The following is a 19,764-nucleotide window of genomic DNA, read 5'->3' on the forward strand; positions in this document are numbered from 1 at the left end:
TCAACCAAACACCAGACCATCAAAACTACATGCATACAGCAGAGCATTACTAAGCAGAGTGTTTTATACAATAGAGTGCTGGGTCTAAACAGAAGGTATTAAATGGTTAAACTCTTGTGAAATGCTATAAAGAAGTTCTACATCAGAGCAGTCAACTGAGAAGTGAGTCTTTGCTTAGCTGATTGTAGTAAAATAAACCTGACACGTGTTGATTCTCCTGAACTGAAATGATCTGGTTTTCACATTGATGAGTGGATGTGCATGAATGTGCGTATTATTATGTGGGCACAGTTGGCTAAATATCTGTTGCTGCTCACCAAACAGCGTATGTGGGAGGTTTTGGATGCTTTAATTTTCCTATAATAATACACTGAAAGTCCCTTAATTTTAATCTGAGCTGTTTACAGCTGTGGAATGCGAGTCACCTTGTTCATTTCAACGTGGACGTTATTCTGGTATATGACCAATGTATGTTATGCTGTGGGCACTGAGCTGGTCCATAGTGTCTGTTGTGGTTCTGTGGTGAAACTTGGAGCATCAACATGGACAGAAGTGAAAGAAGGATTGTTTGTTACAGAGTTGCATTGTGGGGGCGTTGAGCTGGAACCAGGTGGTCTGGACAAGACAAACACACGCCCCCTCACTCTGCTGAATGTATGCGTGGACTATCTGGATCATCAATATGCAGAAAAAGGATCATCATGGCTACAATAATCTTTTATGAGCTTACAGTTTTGTTTTAATTTAATATCTTTCTTATTACTCAGATGTAATATTAATAACTGTTACATACAAAGGGTTAAGACATGTTGTGTCATTAGAAACGACATCAGTTCAGTTCCTAGACTCAGTGGTCCTCTGTGTTGACCAGTAACAAAGAGTGTCTCCCTTTAAGTCTCAAATTATCCCACTAAGCTCACAATGAGATCACTAAAGAATATAGGTCCAACATGGGTTATAGCAAAACACTGGTGAAGCCAAAGTAGTTGACCCTACAAAGACTTTTATACCTCTTTGCTTTTACATTGTGCAGGGACCAGAGACACAGCCATGATCCGTCCAGGGTTGATTATTAACCAGCCAACGGGGGGGCGGCAGATGTTGAGTCTACGCTGTACTGCCTAGAGAAGGTTGGTCAAATCTGTCTTTACTCCTTAATATTCTTCTGATCCCTTAATCCCCTTTGTTCCTTATCGGCAGCCTCAACATTAGACACAGGGCAGGTGAGTTCGGACCATATTTGATTTTACCTGAACGTTTTTTAACAGTGTTCGGAGTCGTCTCTGGAAAGAAAGGTGCTGCCAATCATTTGCAGCACTGCTGAAACAATCTGTCATTTACAAACATAAAGTTGTAGACTTGTAAAAAGTGTTCTGATTTGCAATCAGGTAGCAATGATGCAAACTCCAGAGATCCAGGTGCACTTTATATATTAGCATGAAGCTGAGCTTAATCGTTTTTGCACTAATGCCAGAATAATATGGTTCATTTAATTCAGTGTTTTCTGTTCTGTGTGTATTTAGTGTATTGCAACTTGGCCAACAAAAAAAAAAAGTCCTGAAAGAGTAACCTTTAGTCGCCTGGTAAACATGGCAGCCATGTATGAAAGTCTAAATCTGCTCAATTCAGTAAAAAGAGAGAAACCGGTTCAATGAAAAACTGAAAATAAATAGCTTTGACATTGCAGCCCAAAGCAGAGCCAGCACACAGATGCTGGTCCAGGTATGTGTTATCAGGATGTACATATGCTCACAGTCTCTGATGTCTCTGTGTTTGCAGGCTGGGTGTTGAAAATGAAGCTGTGTCTTCTGTTCTTGCTTTGTCTCTGCCACTTGGGACTGACTGTAAGAAGAAGCTCATTCTAGTAAACTACCTTTTTAAGCACTAAATAGAAAATCATTTATTTGTGTTTTACTTTCGCATGATGGTCCTCTTCAAAAGGTGAACTCCACCTTTTTTCTCCTCAGGATGAGCCCACTCCAGTTGATGTTTCTGGTTCTGTAGATGAAGATGAGACAAACGGGAGAGGTGTAACCAGTCAAAATTGTGGCAGATGGCAAGTGTTCAGCTCAAAGGAACTCCGGGCAATAGGGGGCACCATAGAGAGGCTGGGTTTACAGCTCCTGGAAAATCTTCCTGTTGGTCCAGAGCAGCCTAATGTGATCATATCACCTCTAAGCCTGGCCTTTGCCCTCGCTCATCTCACCTTAGGTACGGTAGGATTCGTTCAGAAGCATCATTAATAGATGTCATTTCCCTGTTCTCATTAGGACCCAGGAGCAGTTACACACTTAGGTCCTTAGTGCCTTTTTTCACCTCGATTAAATCTGTTCTAAATGGCAGGAGAGTGCTGCAGAATAACCACACACCTCCACTTTTGTTAAATCCTTTGTCAATGGCAGCTGGATCCGGTGGGCTTTGCGTTTTTAAGGTGTGTTGCATCGCCAGTCTGTCTGTTGTGATGTGATGTGTTCACTCAGTGTGGGTTGGTCGTCAGACAATTTAGGCTAAAAAACACCTACAATAGCAACAGTACTGATAAATAAAATCAATCCACGGCTTTCAGCTTGTTCCATCAGGGGTCGGAATGATGAGGGACAAATTTCTGAATAGGTAGGCTTGGCCCTCTGGGAGCAAACTATGAAGCCAGATCTGAATCCGTCCATTGGTGGAGATTTCAATCAAACCAAAACATTTGAGCAGCTGATGATGCTGGATAAAGGTTATGACCAAAGGCATGAGTTTGTTTCTTGGTTACTATGAATGTCTGCACCAACACTGAGTTAAGTACCTGGTCCAAAGATACTGTACTTTGACATGTAGTCAAGAAGAACCAGGAGTCAAACCACTGACCTTGCGATTAGAGGACCACTGCTCTACCAACTGAGCTACAGCAGCCTCTTAGGATGTCGCATTCTGGAAAAAAGTAGCTTCTCTTTAAATGCTGTCTGATCATGGTGAAGGCACAGTCCATATCCCAGGGCGTTTGTTCCATCTAAATGTGTTTTTTACAAACAATTAGTTTGGGTTGAAATGTTTTGCAGGTGCTCGTAACAAGACAGAAAAGCTGCTTCTGAAGAGCCTTCACGCTGAGAATCTGCCATGTTACCATCACACACTGGGGAGCCTCGCGCCTCATTTCCACAACGTGTCGCTGGATGTGGCAACACGCATGTACCTGAGACCCGGTGTGTAGAGATTGGTGCTGATCTGGAAATGGTTTCAAGAGGTTTGGTGTAAACATTATCTTATCCATTCTTTGATTTTTCTCTTCCCTTATTTTCTCTCAGGATTTGAAGTGAAGTTGTCATTTGTTGAGGACTCTCTGGCCAGGTATCAACTGTATTTGCACCTCTGACACATACTGGTTGGTACTTTTAATTCGAAGGGTTGTGTAGATCTTGAGTCTACTCCACCACATGGCAAGTACAAAAGGCTGCCAACTACAGATCAGTTCCAAATTGTCAGAGGTAATAGGACAAAAACATTACACAAGAACATATTGACCAGTATAAATACCATTCTAAGATATTATACATTATAAGATAATGGGAGTTACAGCAAGTAAAATCTGTAATAATTGATGTTTTTCTTACAGGTTTTGCAGCAGTAAGGCCAAATAATTTGTCCCCTGGGTTCAAGATCCTTTTACCTGTGTTGCTTAAAAGCATATTTATAAAATATTCTTCAGTGTAGAGCCAAAACTGATGAATTGTTCTTGCTGTTTCAGTACTTTCAGAGGGAAGTAAATGTGTCATGTTTGCTGTAGAATTAAAAAGTTGTGATTATTTCAGGTACAAATCACAGCCTGTCCCTCTAGTCTCTGTGGAAGAGGTCAACCAGTGGGTGGAGAACGTCACGAATGGTCACATCCCCAACTTCCTGGAAAGTATTCCACATGAAGTGGTACTTATGCTGATGAATGCTGTGTACTTCAAAGGTGAACATTCCACCAGCAACCACTCATAGTCACTGAATAGAGGAAATAAAATAGAAACATAAGTGAACATAACAAATCTGACGTTTCAGCAGTAATGGACTCCAAGGGATTTTCACATGGGTTGGACCAAGTTAGTTTGTGTTAATTTGGTTATCAAAAATATACAAGATAAGATAATGTAAACCTTTATTCGTCCCACAGTCTGGAAATTTCTGTGTCACACCAGCAGAAGAAAATGTGCAAATGTACAGCAAGAATTTCTGTACAAGGTAAAAACACAAAAAGTCAGTATACAGTATAATTAAATATACAATCAACAAACAAACAATTGCACCAAGGTTGGTGTTGTTGCTCAGTGTTACAATCAGTCATAGAGTTGTATATTAAAGTGAGTTTTGGTTCACTGGCAGCAGCTCTGGCTGCAAAGTCTGACAGCAGCAGGGAGAAAAGACCTAAAATATTGTTCCCCTCAGACACTTAGGATGGCAACTGTCTGCCACTGAAGGAGCTGCTCAAAGATGTCACTGTGTCATTCAGTGGCGGGGACTGATTTTCCAGCAAGGATGAAAGCTTGCCTACTATTCTCCTTTCTCCAACCACCTAGCTGGCCTTCTTAATCAACTCATGCAGTCTCTTCCTATTTGACGTAGAGATGTTACTGCACCAGCAGACTTCACTGTAAAAGATTGCAAAGGCCACCACAGTGTCATTAAAGGTCTTCAGTAGTGCTCCCTGCACTCAAAAAGAGTCTCCTTAGCAGAAAAACCTGCTCTGTACTTTCCTATAAAGGGCATCTGTGTTATTTATCCAGTCCAGTTTACTGTTTAGGTGAACACCCACGTATTTGTCAGTCCACTCTCTCAATGCCCTTTCACTTTCATTATCACCTGTGAACTTCCAGGGAAAGGACATCGAGAGAGTGGAGATACAAATATATTGATGTTCACTAACGATAGTGAAGACCATGTGTTTCTACAGAAGTCTACCTCCGGCTCCTCGATTTTCCCTGCATTGGCTTCACTGGCACCAGGCCACAAGGTCCTGGATCAGTTCCCTGTACTCTCAGTCATCATCATCTGTGATCGGACCAACAATGGCTGAGTCATCAGAGAACTTCTGCAGGAGGAACAGAGCCTGAACCGTTCCCTGCAGGGCTCCCATGTTGCAGACAACCATATCTCACTCCCATATCCAGTATCCAGGTGGTGAGGTGTTTGTCCAGCCCCATGTGCTCCATCCTATGCCTCAGAAGCGCAGGCTTGATTGTATTAAAAGCACTAAAAGTCAAAAAACATTACTCTGAGCTCCAAGTCTTCTCCAGGTGAGAGAGAGAAAGCCCTGTTCAGGAGGTAGACAACAGCATTCTCAACTCCGATCCTGGCTGGTATGCAAACTGGAATGGGTCCATTCATGGGCTCATCAGAGGGCCAAGATTGTTAGCAACCAGCCATTTCCAGTGTCACATGAGAGGTCGGCGTCTTTTGGGTGAGACGTCTTTGGTACTGGGGTCAAAATGGATGTCTTCCATAGCAGTGGACCCTTCCCCAGCTCCCGGCTCAGACCAAACATGTGCAGCTTAATACTGCACAGCTAATCTGCACAGGGGACCTCACTCAACAGCCCACATCCTTCCTCGCCTTGGTCATTCTGAGCACCCTAATCACCTGGGCTTCTGTAAAGGGCAGTGCGAGGTGGGGGGAGCCACAGCTGGGGGGAACTGTCATGGAGTTGTGTAGTGTGGTGGCTGTGAGCTGAGGGAAGTTGGGCTGGAGCAACTTGCTGTGGGTGCAGAGAAGGGGGGGTTGCAGCTGAGGACAATGGGGAAATGCAGGGGTTGGCAGCTGATCAAAGCTATTGAAAATAAGTTCAGGTCATTCACCCACTCCTGGGCATCTTCAACCTGGGAGCTAGAATCCTTGTGGCCAGTGATGGCTTTGAGCCCTCTCCACGCTTCGCTGATGTTATTCTGCTGCAGCTGGTCCTCCATCTTCCTCCTGTACCCTGTCTTTCCTTTGCTGATCTTCCATCTCTCTTTGCACAGTTTTCAGCTCCTCCTTGGTTCCCAATATAAAAGCTCTACTTTTTCCATAAGGAGAGCCTTGGTATTAGGGTTTATCCATGTCTTATTGTTGGAGAAGCACTGATCAGTCCTGATGGGTACAGTGATCTCCACACAGAAGTTGATGTAGTGTGTTACACAGTCTGTTAGACTGTCAATATCCTCCCAATGTGGGTGGATGTGACTCACAATCACAGATCCACAGATCCCTCCCTTAGCTGACAGTGACAGTACTCATTCCTGGCTGTCAAAGCCTAAAGAATCTCCGCCTGTCGATTGAAAACATCTTTACTGTACACTTAGTCTAGATTTGTAGGTTCCAACTAGTCTTCAGATTTCTTCCAAGCCTTTTTTGAGTAGTTGACTGCTTCGAAGAAAACATTTGGGCTTCTTATTTTACCAGCTGTTGTGTCAATTTGGTCCCACTATAAGGGAGGATAGATTGTGTGTTCCTTGGCCAAATGGGCAATAAGATGAATCCACCATATCTTCAACTTGTGACTGAATAACGTCATGAGTGTTGAACACAATTGTAAAACCAACATTTTCTTGAAGCACCTACAGTAAGTTTAGTCTGAGTAACAGTGAAGAACATCATGTCGATTGCTTTGATGCATGTTTCTGTCAATAGTTTAGTCCCAAGACAGTACAGTCGTCTTCAGAACCACAGTCAATGCCTCATTTACTGTAACCGTTGACTGTAACAAGCAGTAAATGACACAATGCCTTCACGCACTCCTGAAGAGTCCTCCACATTAGAGAGTTGCTTTTCATCAGCTGGAGTGAGCAAATGGCTTTTTCTGTTCAATAAACCACAGCCTCAGATGCTGATCTTCATAGATTCCTTCTTGCTGCTCCTTGTGTTTGTCAGGTGAATGGCGGACACAATTTGACCCCCAAGTAACCTCTAAGGGAGTGTTCTACCTGGATAACCAAAACTCAGTGTCAGTGGACATGATGAAGTCTGCCCATTACCCCCTCCGCCTGCTGGATGATCCAGAGCTGGGAGCACAGGTACCACTGACTTTCATGTGTATTGTTCATCCATAATATTAAGATACTGTCTGTTATTGCAAAGCTAAATGAGAAGAAATTATTTTTCTCTTGTCCAGGTTGCCAGCTTTCCTTTCAAGGGAAACACCAGTTTCTTAATTGTCCTGCCTTTGCCAGGAAGGGAAAACATGTCCTCGTTACTCCCCAGACTGAACATCTCCGACCTCTACGGGCGTCTACCTCAGGAGAAATCGATGCAGGTCAACTTACCTAAGGTGAAGCTGCAGTATCGTCAGGAGCTCCAGGAAGCACTGACCAGCATGGGTGAGCATAAAATCCTCACTACATCAAAATGGACTTTTGGATGAAACCATGTGGATACTTCTAAATATAATTCGAACCTTGTCAGGTTGTTAAATCCGAACTTTGGTTCTAAGTCAGAGATCAAACATCAGGGTTGTTTCCATAAGGTCTGATGAGATAAATGATGTAGGATGTGTAGTGTTGTTCAGTTAGATGTTCGTGTTTTGAAATATGAGCCTTGGGATGAAACTCTGGGTGAATGTGATGACAGTAAAGTGAAATCAATCAATCAGTGAATCATATGTTCAGTTTTCAGTAGCCTGAATGTGCCAGTGTTTTTGCCACTGTTTCTTATACGGAAGTATCAGGCAAGTTTTCTTTCCCCAGTTTCTCATGTGTGAAAAAGATACTTGTGTACATCCTGTACTTCAAAGTTTCCAGGTGGACGTCCTGCTGTACACTGACTGCACACATGGAAACACATCTGTCTATAAAGACTACATATAGCAATGTTGTTCTTTTGCTCTATCAGGCCTCGGGTCTCTGTTTTCTTGTCCTGACCTGTCTGGGATTTCTGACCAGCCTGTGAGGGTGTCCAGCATCCGACATGCCTGCACTGTAGAGCTCAGTGAAGAAGGCGTGGAAGCATCAGCCACCACTGTTGTAACCTCCATGCGCTCTGTTTCTCTTTTCTCTGTCAACTCCCCATTCCTTTTCGCCCTCGTCGATGATGCCTCCCTGGTCCCCCTTTTCATGGGCATTGTCACAAACCCCGCTCCCGATAAGGAACTTATGTTCAATGACGATCCCTTCAACAACAACAACACCATGAGTGACCAAGCTGTGACGGACAATAACAGGCAAACAGACATAAGCAGCAGGTCATGCAGTGACACAGATTCAGCAGAGGGCAGCAGCCTGCAGTCCTGCAGCACCCCCACTGGTGAGAAGCAGCAGCCAAAGCATGTTAATGGACTGGAGAGCAGTGATGGGCTAGAGAAGACAAAGTGTGATGAGAGCTGCTACAACCCAGACAATTCTGTACCTGCCTGAAATTTAAAATGATTCATTAAAGAGATGGTTGGATGTTTAGGCCGTTTGTTTGTTCTCTATAAAAAAACATGAACTTGTATATGAACTTCATGCTAACTTGTGTTAGCATGAAGACTGGAAAAAGGGCAGCCTGACTGTATCTAATGGAAAGCAAATCCACCAACAAACTCCAAAACAAGACATCCTATCCCTTCCAGCTGGTTGTACATGTAATTTCACAGAAACAATAGAACATTAGTATTGTGGCAAAGGGAGCTGAGGTAATTATGTTGGATTTCAAAAAACCTCTCTGAAAAACAAAACGTACTGTTGCTTTGGTTTGTTAATTCACATGAGTTAAAGTTCATTTTCAGAAACAAGCATTCAAACAAACAAATGATTCAGTTTCTGATCTTGAAATGAGGAAAAAGAACATTGTGCCTGCAGAATGGTATCACATTATTATTCCACCCTGCCACTGTGGAATAATCTGTGAAGGCTCCATTAACACTGAACAATAAATCCAAGTTTAGGAGCAACACGTGCTGCCAGCTAGTTGATGTCCTGGCCCCTAACCCAAGACCTCAACAACTTTGAGTAATAGTATCAAACCTCTTAACACATCGGTCACATTATAGAGCTAAACACTGTGCACAATAATTATGATAATGAATTGGTTCAATTATAATCTACAATCTATACATCTTCAAATATCCGAACCGATCAAACTGATCATTTGACAAAAGGCAGGGTGGACCCGCACCACACGCTTTCACATTCAAGTAGAGTCACCAGTTTAACAAACTGTACGTCTGTGGCCTGTGGGAGGAAACAAGGCGAGCACAGGTAGAAGAAATGGACCAGGCTGAACCAGACTTTGACTTTAGGAAATGATAATTAACTCAGTTAAAACAGCCAAAAACCAAACTTCTTAGTTTATTATGCTACTGCAGAGCTTTGCACTACTGTGGGAGACCCTCAGAGGACAAATTAGGGATATTTGTTTGTTCCTGTGTCCGTCCACCCAAAGTCCACCTGATTTCACAGTGTTGTTAGAAGAAGACTTAAAGCAGCACAGACGTAAATGAGCTTCTGTCCCAACTTTTTTGAAACATGTTGCTGCCATCAAATGCAAAATGGTCAAATCATTTTAAAAACATAATCACATTTCTCAGTTTCAGCTGTCTTCAGACTATTCAAATACAAAAATGGTTCTAAATGATTTGCTAATTATTGCACTTTCTTTTAGTTTTACACAGTGTCCCAGCCTTTGTGGAAATTAGGTTTGTACTCAAAGGACAACAGTCCACACAGTAAACCCATAAGCTCATAGGGGCTTCTTGAGACTTTAGATGATTCAGGGTCCTAGTGGAGTGTATTCTAAGGCGGTCTCACTAGCCTCCAAAGTTCCAGGGGTCCTGGATTCATAGGGGTCACCTGTAGGGCCTCCAACAAGATTTTTTTTTCACTTTGATTTCAAAACGTCACTAATGTTGGAATGAGTCATGTTCAATCAACAAAGATGAAGCTACATCAGCCAGGAGACGAGCATGGATGATCCGCTGTGGCTCAATGTTATGTCTGTGCAGTAAAGACATTCTGAGCGATGTCTGTTTGCGGTCCATTTGTCCACGCGTCCTCCTCCAGCTGCTTTTGTCCAGACAGCGCGTTCCCGAGGTTCTGCCAGCTGCAGCTGGACGCGCGCAGCTGTGTGCGCGCTGGGAGGCGTCAACAGTGCGAAGTTTCCCTTGCAGAGAGACAGACTGTGAGAGACGTGGACCGTCCAGGAGCAGAGCAGAGGTGAGTGCGAGTCCTGCACTTTGTGGCTCGGTTTGCGCTTTTACGCAAATCTCACCGAAACTTAAATTTGTGACGCACGATACGAGAACGGGACTGGAGACAAGAGAAATGTTGGATGATCCTTTTACATTTAGTCATTGAGCATCCTGCAGAGTGCGGGACAAAGGCCGAATAGTTTGAACATTTTTACATATGTGTTTGTTTCCAGTCAGTGAGTTCAGCTTTTCACCTGTTTTTAAGCTTGTGACAAAGACGTTGGAGACATTTAACTCCCCGTTTTCTGCAGCTGTGTGGACTCGTTTCAGGGTCGAAACCTCGACGTTTGAATAGCTCTGCAGTGAATCTGAGGGTTTAGCTCCTGCAGCAAAAGTGTAAATGTTCCATGTGCTGCAGGATTATGTCACAGTTTTAACACATCACACTTATCATTTATTCTAACAGTTTAGAAAACCTGGAGAATCAGCAGCGCTTCATCTGTTTTTGTGCTTTTACTTTACTGATTTATTTTCCAAAAGCCTTTGCTGCATTCAGGTGCAACTGTGTTTAAAAAAATGAATGATAATCTGTTTATTTTGTAATAATCGGGTTTCCTACTTTATTCCATGTAAAACCTTTTAAAATGGGTTAAAGTCCTATTTCTTTGGCATTTGATTCACTGATGACTGGTTGATAAAATAACTGGGAGGATTTTGTCCACATCACCCACCCAGACTCATCACAGAGAGTTTGTGTGTGTGTTTCCCATCAGGCATGTGCTGTGGGCCTCAAATGAAAGACTTTCGTTTTTGTGAAACTACGAGAACCAGATGTGTTAGTCCAGATGTGAGCAGATGAACAAAGGAAAGTGTGTGTGTTTCTGTGGCTGCAGTGAAATGACTGGTTCATAAACTGTAGAGGTGTGTGTGTGTGTATGTGTGTGTGTGTGTGTGTGTGTGTGGTTTTGTCATGGTCCTGACGTGTCAGTTTGTATTTCATGGAGAAGTTTCAGCAGGTCGTATAATTTAATGGCGTCACGCTGCAATTATAGGAAACACCGTCTGGAAAGTGTTTGGGACTCTCCTCACTGTCCCTGAAGTGTCTCTGTATTGTTGTGATGACTTGGTTTAGTTTGTTGTTTAGTTTGTTAGTATGTTGAATCTGATCAGATTTAAAGCAGGAAACTTTTCAGTTTGTTCATAAAAAAATACAACAAAAATGTTTTACTACAGTTTAATGGAAACAGGAAGAAAAGGACAAAGAGAGATTAAAGGGCCACTTTGGATAATTTAAAATGTGTCTTAAGATGCATTGGAATAGGGGGGCTAGTGGTTCAGTGGAAGAGCATTGGGTTAGAATGAAAAAGCTGAAGGTTCAAATCCCACCCCACCAGGTGTGGTCCCACCCAGCCACCAAAGGCCAACCTGGTGCTGGTCCTGAGCAAAGATATTATCACCTTCAGGTTTGAATTAGCATTTGCTTCTCCACACTAACACATAGCTGAGTCCTGCAGGGACACGTCCGCTCTGTCCCGGCATTGTTCTTCTCGCTCACGCCTTCATGTGTGTTTGTCTTTCAGGATGAAGCTAACTACTTTTCTGCTGGCGTTTGGACTCCTGCTGAGCTTCTGTCAGGCTCAGGTATTCACATCACCTGTCTCCACAGGTCACACGTCTGTTTTAGCATGAAATACATCTGGTATATTCCATCTGCAGACACATGTTCTAAGACACAGGAGGAAACACAGCTGTGGACTAACCCACATTTTCAGCTCTAGAGAGACAGGAGGAGAATCTATGATTTATTATTTGGTTTTATTTGTTGGGGGCAGGGCAGAAAAAATATGCAGTAAATAAGACAGAGTTGTCCAGATGCGGCACAAAAAACAAATGCACAACATTTAAGTCCTGCTGCAATATTAGCTGCAGGATTTCATGTATTTGTTGATCTGTTCCAGTCAGAGACAGGAGGCGAAGAAGCGGGTGGGGAGGAGGAACATGTGGAGCTCTTCACCACGCCGGCTGCCAAGATGGCCGCCGCCACCTCTGACTTCGGCTACAACCTGTTCCGTGCAATGTCAGGTCGCGAGGCTGCAACCAACATCTTCCTGGCCCCCATCAGTGTGTCTGCAGTGCTGACGCAGCTGTCCATGGGTGAAGACACAAACACACTACAAACTAAAACCAAACTGGTGCTTTGGCTTTGGTGCCCACGGTGTGTACGGGCTCATCGGCCAAACCAATTAAAGCTATTTCTCCTTGATTTGCTGTTTTCCCAGAAGCACCACAGTTATCAGATGGTTATCAATGTCACATGAATCTTTAGTGGGGAGGTTGTATCTTTGCTTGCTCCACACGCAGTTCAGACATGAACCAGTTTGAGCTGAGACTGTGGGATATAATGACAAAGACAATAAAGACATGTTTGTCCTTGCTCATAACACACATAAATAGCAGTCACAGACAGTATAGGTCAGGATAGCTTTAGCCTGAGTGTTAGCAACTCTGGACCAAATATCTCAACTTCAAACATTTACTGTAGCTCGGCTGCTTCTATAAGCTGCTTTGAATCTTCACCCTCTGAAACAGTCTGAAACACTCTGGACCACAATTTACGATTTTTTTAATAGAAATTTATCCAAAACAGCCAAACAGAAAGTAGCACTTTTTAGCAGTTTCTTTAGATAATGGCAGTGTAGCTGCACACATGATGTCTCCCTCGCAGGAGAAATAATCATTGTCTGTAATCCCTTTTGAGAAATTGTTGGATACAGGCATCTACAGGTTCAGATTGTCTGAAGATTTTTGTCCAGGGACACTTCAACATGTGGCCAGAACCCCTGACCCTGCGGTTCATGGATGGCAGCACCCCCTAGACGCAATAACAATCATGCCTCTTCTGTAATAGCAGGTGGAAACATGACAGCTGAAGATATTTTTCTCAGGAACTCTTACAGAACAAAGTCAGAGCTAAAATAGAGCCATTGTTTGATTGGACTTAGATTCATCAGTCTCTTCTGGATTTGAAAGTTTACATAATTTTAGCCATAACTGCTGTATAGGATGCTGATAAACAGTTTTTATACTTGTTGTATTAGTTATATCATCAATATGCCTTTGTCCGAAATAATATGCTTCCTCTGATCCACAGGAGGGTCTGATCGTGCTCAAAGTCAGCTGTACAGGGCCCTTAGGTACCACACTCTGCAAGACCCACAGCTTCACAACACTCTGAAAGACCTGCTGACGTCAGTGACGACCACCGGAAAAGGCCTGAGCACCGCTGCACGCATTTACCTGGCACGACGTGAGTTCATGTGGGTTGGGTAATGGAACCCAAACAACATTTACTATTTCGGTCTCTTTCCAGCCGCTGTAAAACAAAATAAGATGTGGCTTAAATTCAGCAGATTCTTTCATAGCCATCTGGGAAAGGCTGTGATAAATGGTGAATTAATTAGCTATTTTAGGTAATGAGGATTTAGAATGTTTTCAGACCCCCTTCGTTTTCCTTTTGTTTTACATTGCAGCCTACAGTTACTTGTTTAAATTCTTTTCTCGTGTATCAACACTCAGTGCCCCATAATGACACAGTGAAAACAGAATTTTAGAAATGTCTGTGAAATTTAAAAACCAAAATATAAAATCCACATAAGTATTCAGACGCTTTGCTCAGTACTGTCCCTCAACCCTGACCAGACTCCCAGTCCCTCCTGCTAAAAAACACCACCACAGCATGAGATGCCACCACCATGCTTCACTATAGGGATATATGGCATCGTGCAGGTGATGAGCAGTTTCCTCCAGACATAATGTTTAGAATTTTGGCCAAACAGTTTAATCTTGGTTTCTTCAGACCAGAGAATCTTGTTCCTCACAGTCTGAGAGTCCTTCAGGTGCTTTTTTTCCAAACTCCAACTGGGCTTTCCTGTGTTTTGCACTTAAGAGAGGCTTCCGTCTAGCCACTCTGCCATAAAGCCCAGATTGGTAGAGGGCTGAGGTGATTGTTGTCCTTCTGAAACTTTGTTTCATCTCCACACTGGATGTCTGGAGCTCAGTCAGAGTGACAATTGGGTTCCTGGTCCCATTTTTTACTAAGGCCCTTCTCCCTCGATTGTTTGGTGATAGTGGCCAGTAACGCAATGGCTAGAGAAGCAGAAACTCAATGGCTACCTGCAGTGCAGCAGACTTTTTTTGTAGCCAGATCTGTGACTTGCAATAATCCTGTCTCTAAGCTCTGCAGGCAGTTGCTTTGACCTCGTGGCTTTTGCTCTGATACAGTATAGATTTTCAGCTGTGGGGCCTTCTTCAATTTAATTAAAGAGGGGTAGAAACATGAAGGTGTAGAAAAGGGAGGCACCTGAGCTAAATTGTGTTGTTTCTAAGAGTCTGAATACTTAGACCAATGTGATATTTTTTTCTTTTCAAAACATTTGCAGACATTTTTTTTGAAGATTTTAGTATCATGCTGCAACATGACAATTTGAAAAAAGTGAAGGGGGACTGAAACATTTCTGAATGGACTGTAATGTAAAAGGGTTGTTCCTGATGTTTGTTGTCTTTATTTTTATGAAGGTTTTTGATCAACTGAAGTCTGAACTGTATGCTGTTTAAACCATCTATTGGCAGGACTACGTCTGAAACAAGAGTTCTTCACTCTTGTGGAGCAGCAGTATGGAGTTCGTCCAAAGGCCCTGCTTGGAGGAGCCAAAGATGTGAAGGAAATCAACGACTGGATCAATCAGCAGACAGGTGGGAAGGTGCAGAATTTCCTGGCCAAGCCGTTCACCCGCAACTCAGGAGTGAACACTGTGAGCGCCGCCTACTTTAAAGGTGTGTGGTTGTTTTCTAATCTTGGTTAAAACCTCTCAACATCCTTAGTAGATTTTAAAGTAATGGTTCATGCATTGATTAGAACAATGTGCTGCTTCCTTCTGTTGGGCAGGTAAATGTTGATTTCTGGATTAGTACTGAAGTTTTATTCCACACTCACTAAAGTTCAGTATAGAACTCAAGGTGCAGGAGTATCTTTCTGTAAACAGGAAAATGGGTGACTCGATTCGGTCAGAGCGGAGGGCTGGAGAATTTTCAAGTTGAAGGCGGGACACCTGTCCGTATTCCCATGATGCAACAGGATAACTACCCTATCAAGATGGGAGCAGACTCAGATCTGAGCTGCACGGTTTGTGGTTTCTGCTCTGAAGCATGTCATTTGTTGCTGTGTGTGCAACAGGTCTTGAGAAATTTCAAAGACCTTTAATGCAGTTCTTGAAGGTGTAAGAAATCTCTTATCTTGCCATTATAAGTTTTGCTGGTAAGAAGGGCAGCACTGCGAGGCTCAGATATTCAGTGTTCGATTAGTCAGTTTTGCTTTGCTATCAGAATTTTATAATATTTAATATGCAAATACCATTTTCAGATCGCTCAGATCCAGATGCAGGATGATATCAGCATGTTCATCTTCCTGCCTGATGAGGTCACCTCCAACATGACTCTGCTGGAGGAGAGTCTGACTGCTGAGTTTGTTGAGGACCTTTCCAGGACGCTCCTTTCTGCCGATGTTTCACTTACTCTGCCTGCCCTGAAGTTCACTTACTCTACAGACCTGCTGCCACTGCTCAGCGACATAGGTGAGTTCTGGACCACAACTGAAGCCAGGTCTGACAAAGACCTTTTTTGTTGATTTTAATCAGACGAGGATGCAAATAAAACGCACATGGAAACAGTTGCAATTTATCCACAATGAAAATCCAGTGTAATTGCTCAGTACACCGGACTGTGTGAGACAGAGACATAAGAACGCACAAATTAAAGAAAGTAGAACTTTATGCAAATATGCATAAATATCCATGATAAATGGAGTTCAGCAACAGTCAGCCTATCGAGATCGGTTATTTACTACACGTGTTTAGCAGGTTATATGATGTAACTTGCTAAGGCAGAAAACAGCTTGTAAAATCAATCACACAAGTTGTTTTTGTGTCTGCTGGTGGCAGACGAGTCAGAAAACAAGTCAGTCATAGCATCTAAGCAAACATGCTTATCGCAACACGAGCCCAGAACTATGGCTTTGCCACAGTCCTGCAATTATTTTGTCTATAATGTTTTTCCTAAATAAATATCTACTATAACTATCGACATAACCATGACCATGACCACACCAGGATCCAAGCCGCAGGCAAATATATTGTCTTACAAAGGCACTTCAGTAAAGCATGCTATTGTCTGCAAACAGCTTTACATTTATATATTTGAACATGGAACATTCTGACATCCCTCACTTTTCCACCTTCTCATCCTCCCCGCTTCCTCGATTCTTCTTTTCCTTCTTCTCCTCTCCCTCCCTGCAGGTCTCTCTGAATGGCAACAGGACCCAGACCTGGAGAAGATCTCGGCTCAGCCTGCGACACTTAGCAGTGTCAATCACAAAGTCGTCATGGAGACGGCACCTGAGGGCAACCAGTACCCCAGTCCCAGCGCTGTGTCCAGCCACCTGTCGTACAGAGTGGACCGCCCTTTCCTCTTTCTCATCCGAGACGACTCGTCAGGGGCACTGCTCTTTATTGGCAGGGTGGTCAACCCAAAGAACTAGTTAATATAACACCAACACACACGAACACACACAGACGCACACACTCTTAGCAGGTCCTAGGAGGGATTTCAGTTGTTTGCTTTGTGTTTGTAGAGGCAAATGTTTGCAAGGATATTAGATTTTGATTTGATTTTACATGATTTTTTACTTTTCATGTTGAAACACAATGGAGTGATCATGTTAATTTGACAGGATGCTCAAACACACTGACGATAATCTGAGCTCACCAAAGGGTCGTTGAAAAAAATCAAATATTGTCAATTGTGAGAAAGAAATAAACACGACAATGAAACCGAACGTTGTATGTTGTTTCTTTGATGGTAGTTGACGAACATAAGGACGGTAACTTAAAATGGTCCAAAACCTTTGTGTCTCTTCTCCCCACAGGATGAATTTGATTTAGTTTGATATTCTTAGAAACTTTCATTTATGGATGCTTATATTGAACACAACTTCAAACTCTGACAAAATATGATGCAAATGCCAGTTGTGCCTTGAAGCTGGACGTGGAGGATGGAACAACCATCTTATGTAAGTTTTTTTAATGGCAAACCAAGAACAACAACCAATGTGGAAGTCAGGTTTATTACTCATTCAGCATCATTATCAACAAGCATGGTGAAGATCAAGACTAGTGAAGCATCTTGTGGCCACAGCTGCTGATGTTCCAAGGTCCATGGGGGCGTGATGGAGCTTTTTAGATGAAGTGTCCCAATATTTTTGTCGATGCCATTTAAAATTTTTGTATAATTTCGAATACATTAAAAAGCCAAAGCTACATGTGTGTCAGTTAAATACAGAACAAAAAAATATGGGTTAGTCAACATGTTGCAGGGAAGTGGAGGGTACCAATACTTTTAGTGTGAGCTGACAAAATATAGTGGTGCAGAGACAAGTTACCAACAGTTCCACTTTGGTTTCATGTAGAAGTTTATCTTATTGCGAGTGTATTCACACACATGTGGCCTTAATTTTCCACACAGTGAGAATTCCTGAGGTTTCTGAAACACTTCCCAGAACACGATGAGCTGACTGGAAGAGGGGGAAGAGGAGCTGAGATCCCACACAGCACTGAAACTGCAGTCTATAATTACTAGGAATGCAGGAAACTGTCTTCTGCGTTTCCCATTTTGCCGTCGCTCACTGGATTAAAGACACAGCTTCGTCATATGAAGACAGATATGACAGACACACACTGAAGTTATACAACTATGCAACAATGCAGCATTTTGCCACATTCATACAAAACCTTTCAGACAATAAGACATTTTCATTTAAAAATACGTTGATTTTCCCTTTTCTTTAATTATGTTCAACAAACAAACACAAGTCTCCTCCAGAGGGAGACAAACACCCAGTAAAACCCTCTCACCAGCTCTGTCCTTATCAGGACATACATTAATGTCACATGGACAGTCTTTACTGTCTTTACCTGCTGCTGAAAATGGCATCTTTAACTCTGAAGCACCATCAAACATCTTAGACACAATGTAAGAAGCCTCTCACTCCGACTACACAGGAGTAAATGCCAGACTCACCTGAGCCACCATTGGTGGGACATTTGTTTTGTGGATGACTGCTCTACCAACTGAGCTATGGCCACCCTGTGGCTGATTTTAGTCCTTTTGTTGTGATGTTGTCCTGGTTTCAAACAAGACATAATTTGTCCTAAATCCAGCCCACATGTCTTTTTGAGTAGACCCAGCTGAACCTCTGCGTTTAGGACATGACGGCTGTCGTGGACGACTTGGTTATCTGGTCCTTCTGCTTCATAACGAGGTTCTGAAAACCTTCAAGGAAGTTTGGTTACATGCAAATAGTAATTTTGGAAGATCGAGGACCTGAATTATTTAGATCTTCCACAGACAAGTATTTAGCATTTTTGTCAGGGACGTTTGCAGGAAAAGCCACAGATGGTTTCATGTTCACTTTTTTTTCCATTAGAGATCATTCCCTATTATTTTATCTATATATATTCATATGATAATGATTTCACATAAAGAAAAGAAACTTATTGTAACAACTTGCTCTTGAATATGACACATATTCACTGTTAGAAAGGAGGAAGTTACCACCAACTTTTCTTTCTTGTAAATTGCATCTTTTTTTAAGTTTAATTCAGTGGAAGCTGCTGTGAATAAAAAAAGGTCACAACTATAAGTCAAGTTCCTCATTTCGCAATATTTCTAGTATTTAAAGTCTCCATCTTTATTTCCATGTAAGATTTTAATCTGTGCCTGTGGACATGTAATACTAAGCTCAGTCTTTGACAAAGCATGTGGAAAAATTAGTAATGTCATCTCTGAAAAACATTTAGACAAAAAGCAGCTGAGTTGACAGGAAATGTGCGGAGGTCTCGGGGCCGGGGAGTCTTTGGAGGTTATTTGCTCAAGTTGTTATGGCGAAAAACACCACCCTCATAAAAGAAAAAAAAAAAATGTGGAGTTGGGGCAGTTATCCAATTCATAATCATTTTAATCTTTTCATTTCAAGAAAATACTTAGTAGATTTTTCCTTTTTACCAACAAACAAGAAAACAACTTATATTCAAAACCAAACTATCACCTGCTGATAGAAAAGAAAATGTGAGAAAGTGTGTATTTCTGAGTAACTAATAGAGAAAACACACCTTTTTGCGTAGGAGTGATCATTTTTATTTTTCTAATCGAAGAATGTGAGCACAAAAAAAATGTGGACCCCACACAATGTTTGAGCTTATAGTAAAGGAAGATACAAACAAGCATAACATTATGACCAATACTACTACTCTACTTTAGGTTCAAATGTCTCCATTTTTAGGTTTTTACGTTTCTAGGTTTAGTTTTGGCAACATGGTGGCTTTCGTTGGCAGAGTGCAGTAGGTGGGAGGGATTGTAGACCTGGATGAGGGAGATCAGGTAGGAAAGTGCTACTGAATTTAGTTCTCTCTTGGTGAGAGTCACAGCTTTGAACCCGAGGAAGCCATGCAGAGATCTGAACTGTGGTGTGTCATGTGCCCTTTTTGGTGCTGCTCTAGTGTCAGCTGGATATTGCAGAAGTTAAGACAAGATATGACCAGCGCCTGCACGAG

At 42.4% G+C, this 19,764-nt stretch overlaps 2 protein-coding genes across 3 annotated transcripts; both read left to right on the forward strand.

Moving 5' to 3' along the window:
• The first annotated feature begins 1,056 nt into the window (after nucleotides 1-1,056).
• On the forward strand, nucleotides 1,057-8,387 carry serpinf2a (serpin peptidase inhibitor, clade F (alpha-2 antiplasmin, pigment epithelium derived factor), member 2a). 2 transcript variants are annotated; one of them, XM_067492644.1, is made up of 9 exons: nucleotides 1,057-1,130; nucleotides 1,780-1,844; nucleotides 1,968-2,211; nucleotides 3,045-3,188; nucleotides 3,291-3,333; nucleotides 3,795-3,940; nucleotides 6,871-7,013; nucleotides 7,112-7,316; nucleotides 7,828-8,387. In XM_067492644.1, the coding sequence occupies exons 2-9, from the start codon at nucleotides 1,794-1,796 to the stop codon at nucleotides 8,346-8,348; spliced, it is 1,497 nt and encodes a 498-aa protein (XP_067348745.1). In that variant the 5' UTR covers nucleotides 1,057-1,130; nucleotides 1,780-1,793; the 3' UTR covers nucleotides 8,349-8,387. The 2 variants fall into 2 exon arrangements, with proteins under 2 accessions (XP_067348745.1, XP_067348744.1); XM_067492643.1 differs by having other exon boundaries at nucleotides 1,111-1,223.
• A 1,531-nt stretch (nucleotides 8,388-9,918) lies between these two features.
• serpinf1 (serpin peptidase inhibitor, clade F (alpha-2 antiplasmin, pigment epithelium derived factor), member 1) lies at nucleotides 9,919-16,991 on the forward strand. The gene is made up of 8 exons (XM_067492646.1): nucleotides 9,919-10,127; nucleotides 11,683-11,743; nucleotides 12,061-12,256; nucleotides 13,254-13,409; nucleotides 14,732-14,935; nucleotides 15,145-15,284; nucleotides 15,522-15,732; nucleotides 16,453-16,991. Exons 1-8 carry the CDS (start codon nucleotides 9,934-9,936, stop codon nucleotides 16,692-16,694), a joined length of 1,404 nt encoding a protein of 467 aa, XP_067348747.1. The 5' UTR covers nucleotides 9,919-9,933; the 3' UTR covers nucleotides 16,695-16,991.
• Nucleotides 16,992-19,764: the final 2,773 nt, after the last annotated feature.

This window comes from Channa argus, chromosome 22 (assembly GCF_033026475.1).
Source record: "Channa argus isolate prfri chromosome 22, Channa argus male v1.0, whole genome shotgun sequence".
In the NCBI taxonomy this organism is placed as follows: domain Eukaryota; kingdom Metazoa; phylum Chordata; class Actinopteri; order Anabantiformes; family Channidae; genus Channa; species Channa argus.

Excerpts from the sequence above, each read along its gene's own strand:
- serpinf2a (XM_067492644.1), top strand. The coding sequence starts at position 1,794 with ATGAAGCTGTGTCTTCTGTTCTTGCTTTGTCTCTGCCACTTGGGACTG. Across the intron at positions 2,212-3,044 it reads CCTCGCTCATCTCACCTTAG|GTGCTCGTAACAAGACAGAA; the intron begins GTACGGTAGGAT and ends AATGTTTTGCAG. Across the intron at positions 3,334-3,794 it reads GTTGAGGACTCTCTGGCCAG|GTACAAATCACAGCCTGTCC; the intron begins GTATCAACTGTA and ends TGATTATTTCAG.
- serpinf1 (XM_067492646.1), top strand. The coding sequence starts at position 9,934 with ATGTCTGTTTGCGGTCCATTTGTCCACGCGTCCTCCTCCAGCTGCTTT. Across the intron at positions 10,128-11,682 it reads CGTCCAGGAGCAGAGCAGAG|GATGAAGCTAACTACTTTTC; the intron begins GTGAGTGCGAGT and ends TTTGTCTTTCAG. Across the intron at positions 15,285-15,521 it reads ACTCAGATCTGAGCTGCACG|ATCGCTCAGATCCAGATGCA; the intron begins GTTTGTGGTTTC and ends TACCATTTTCAG.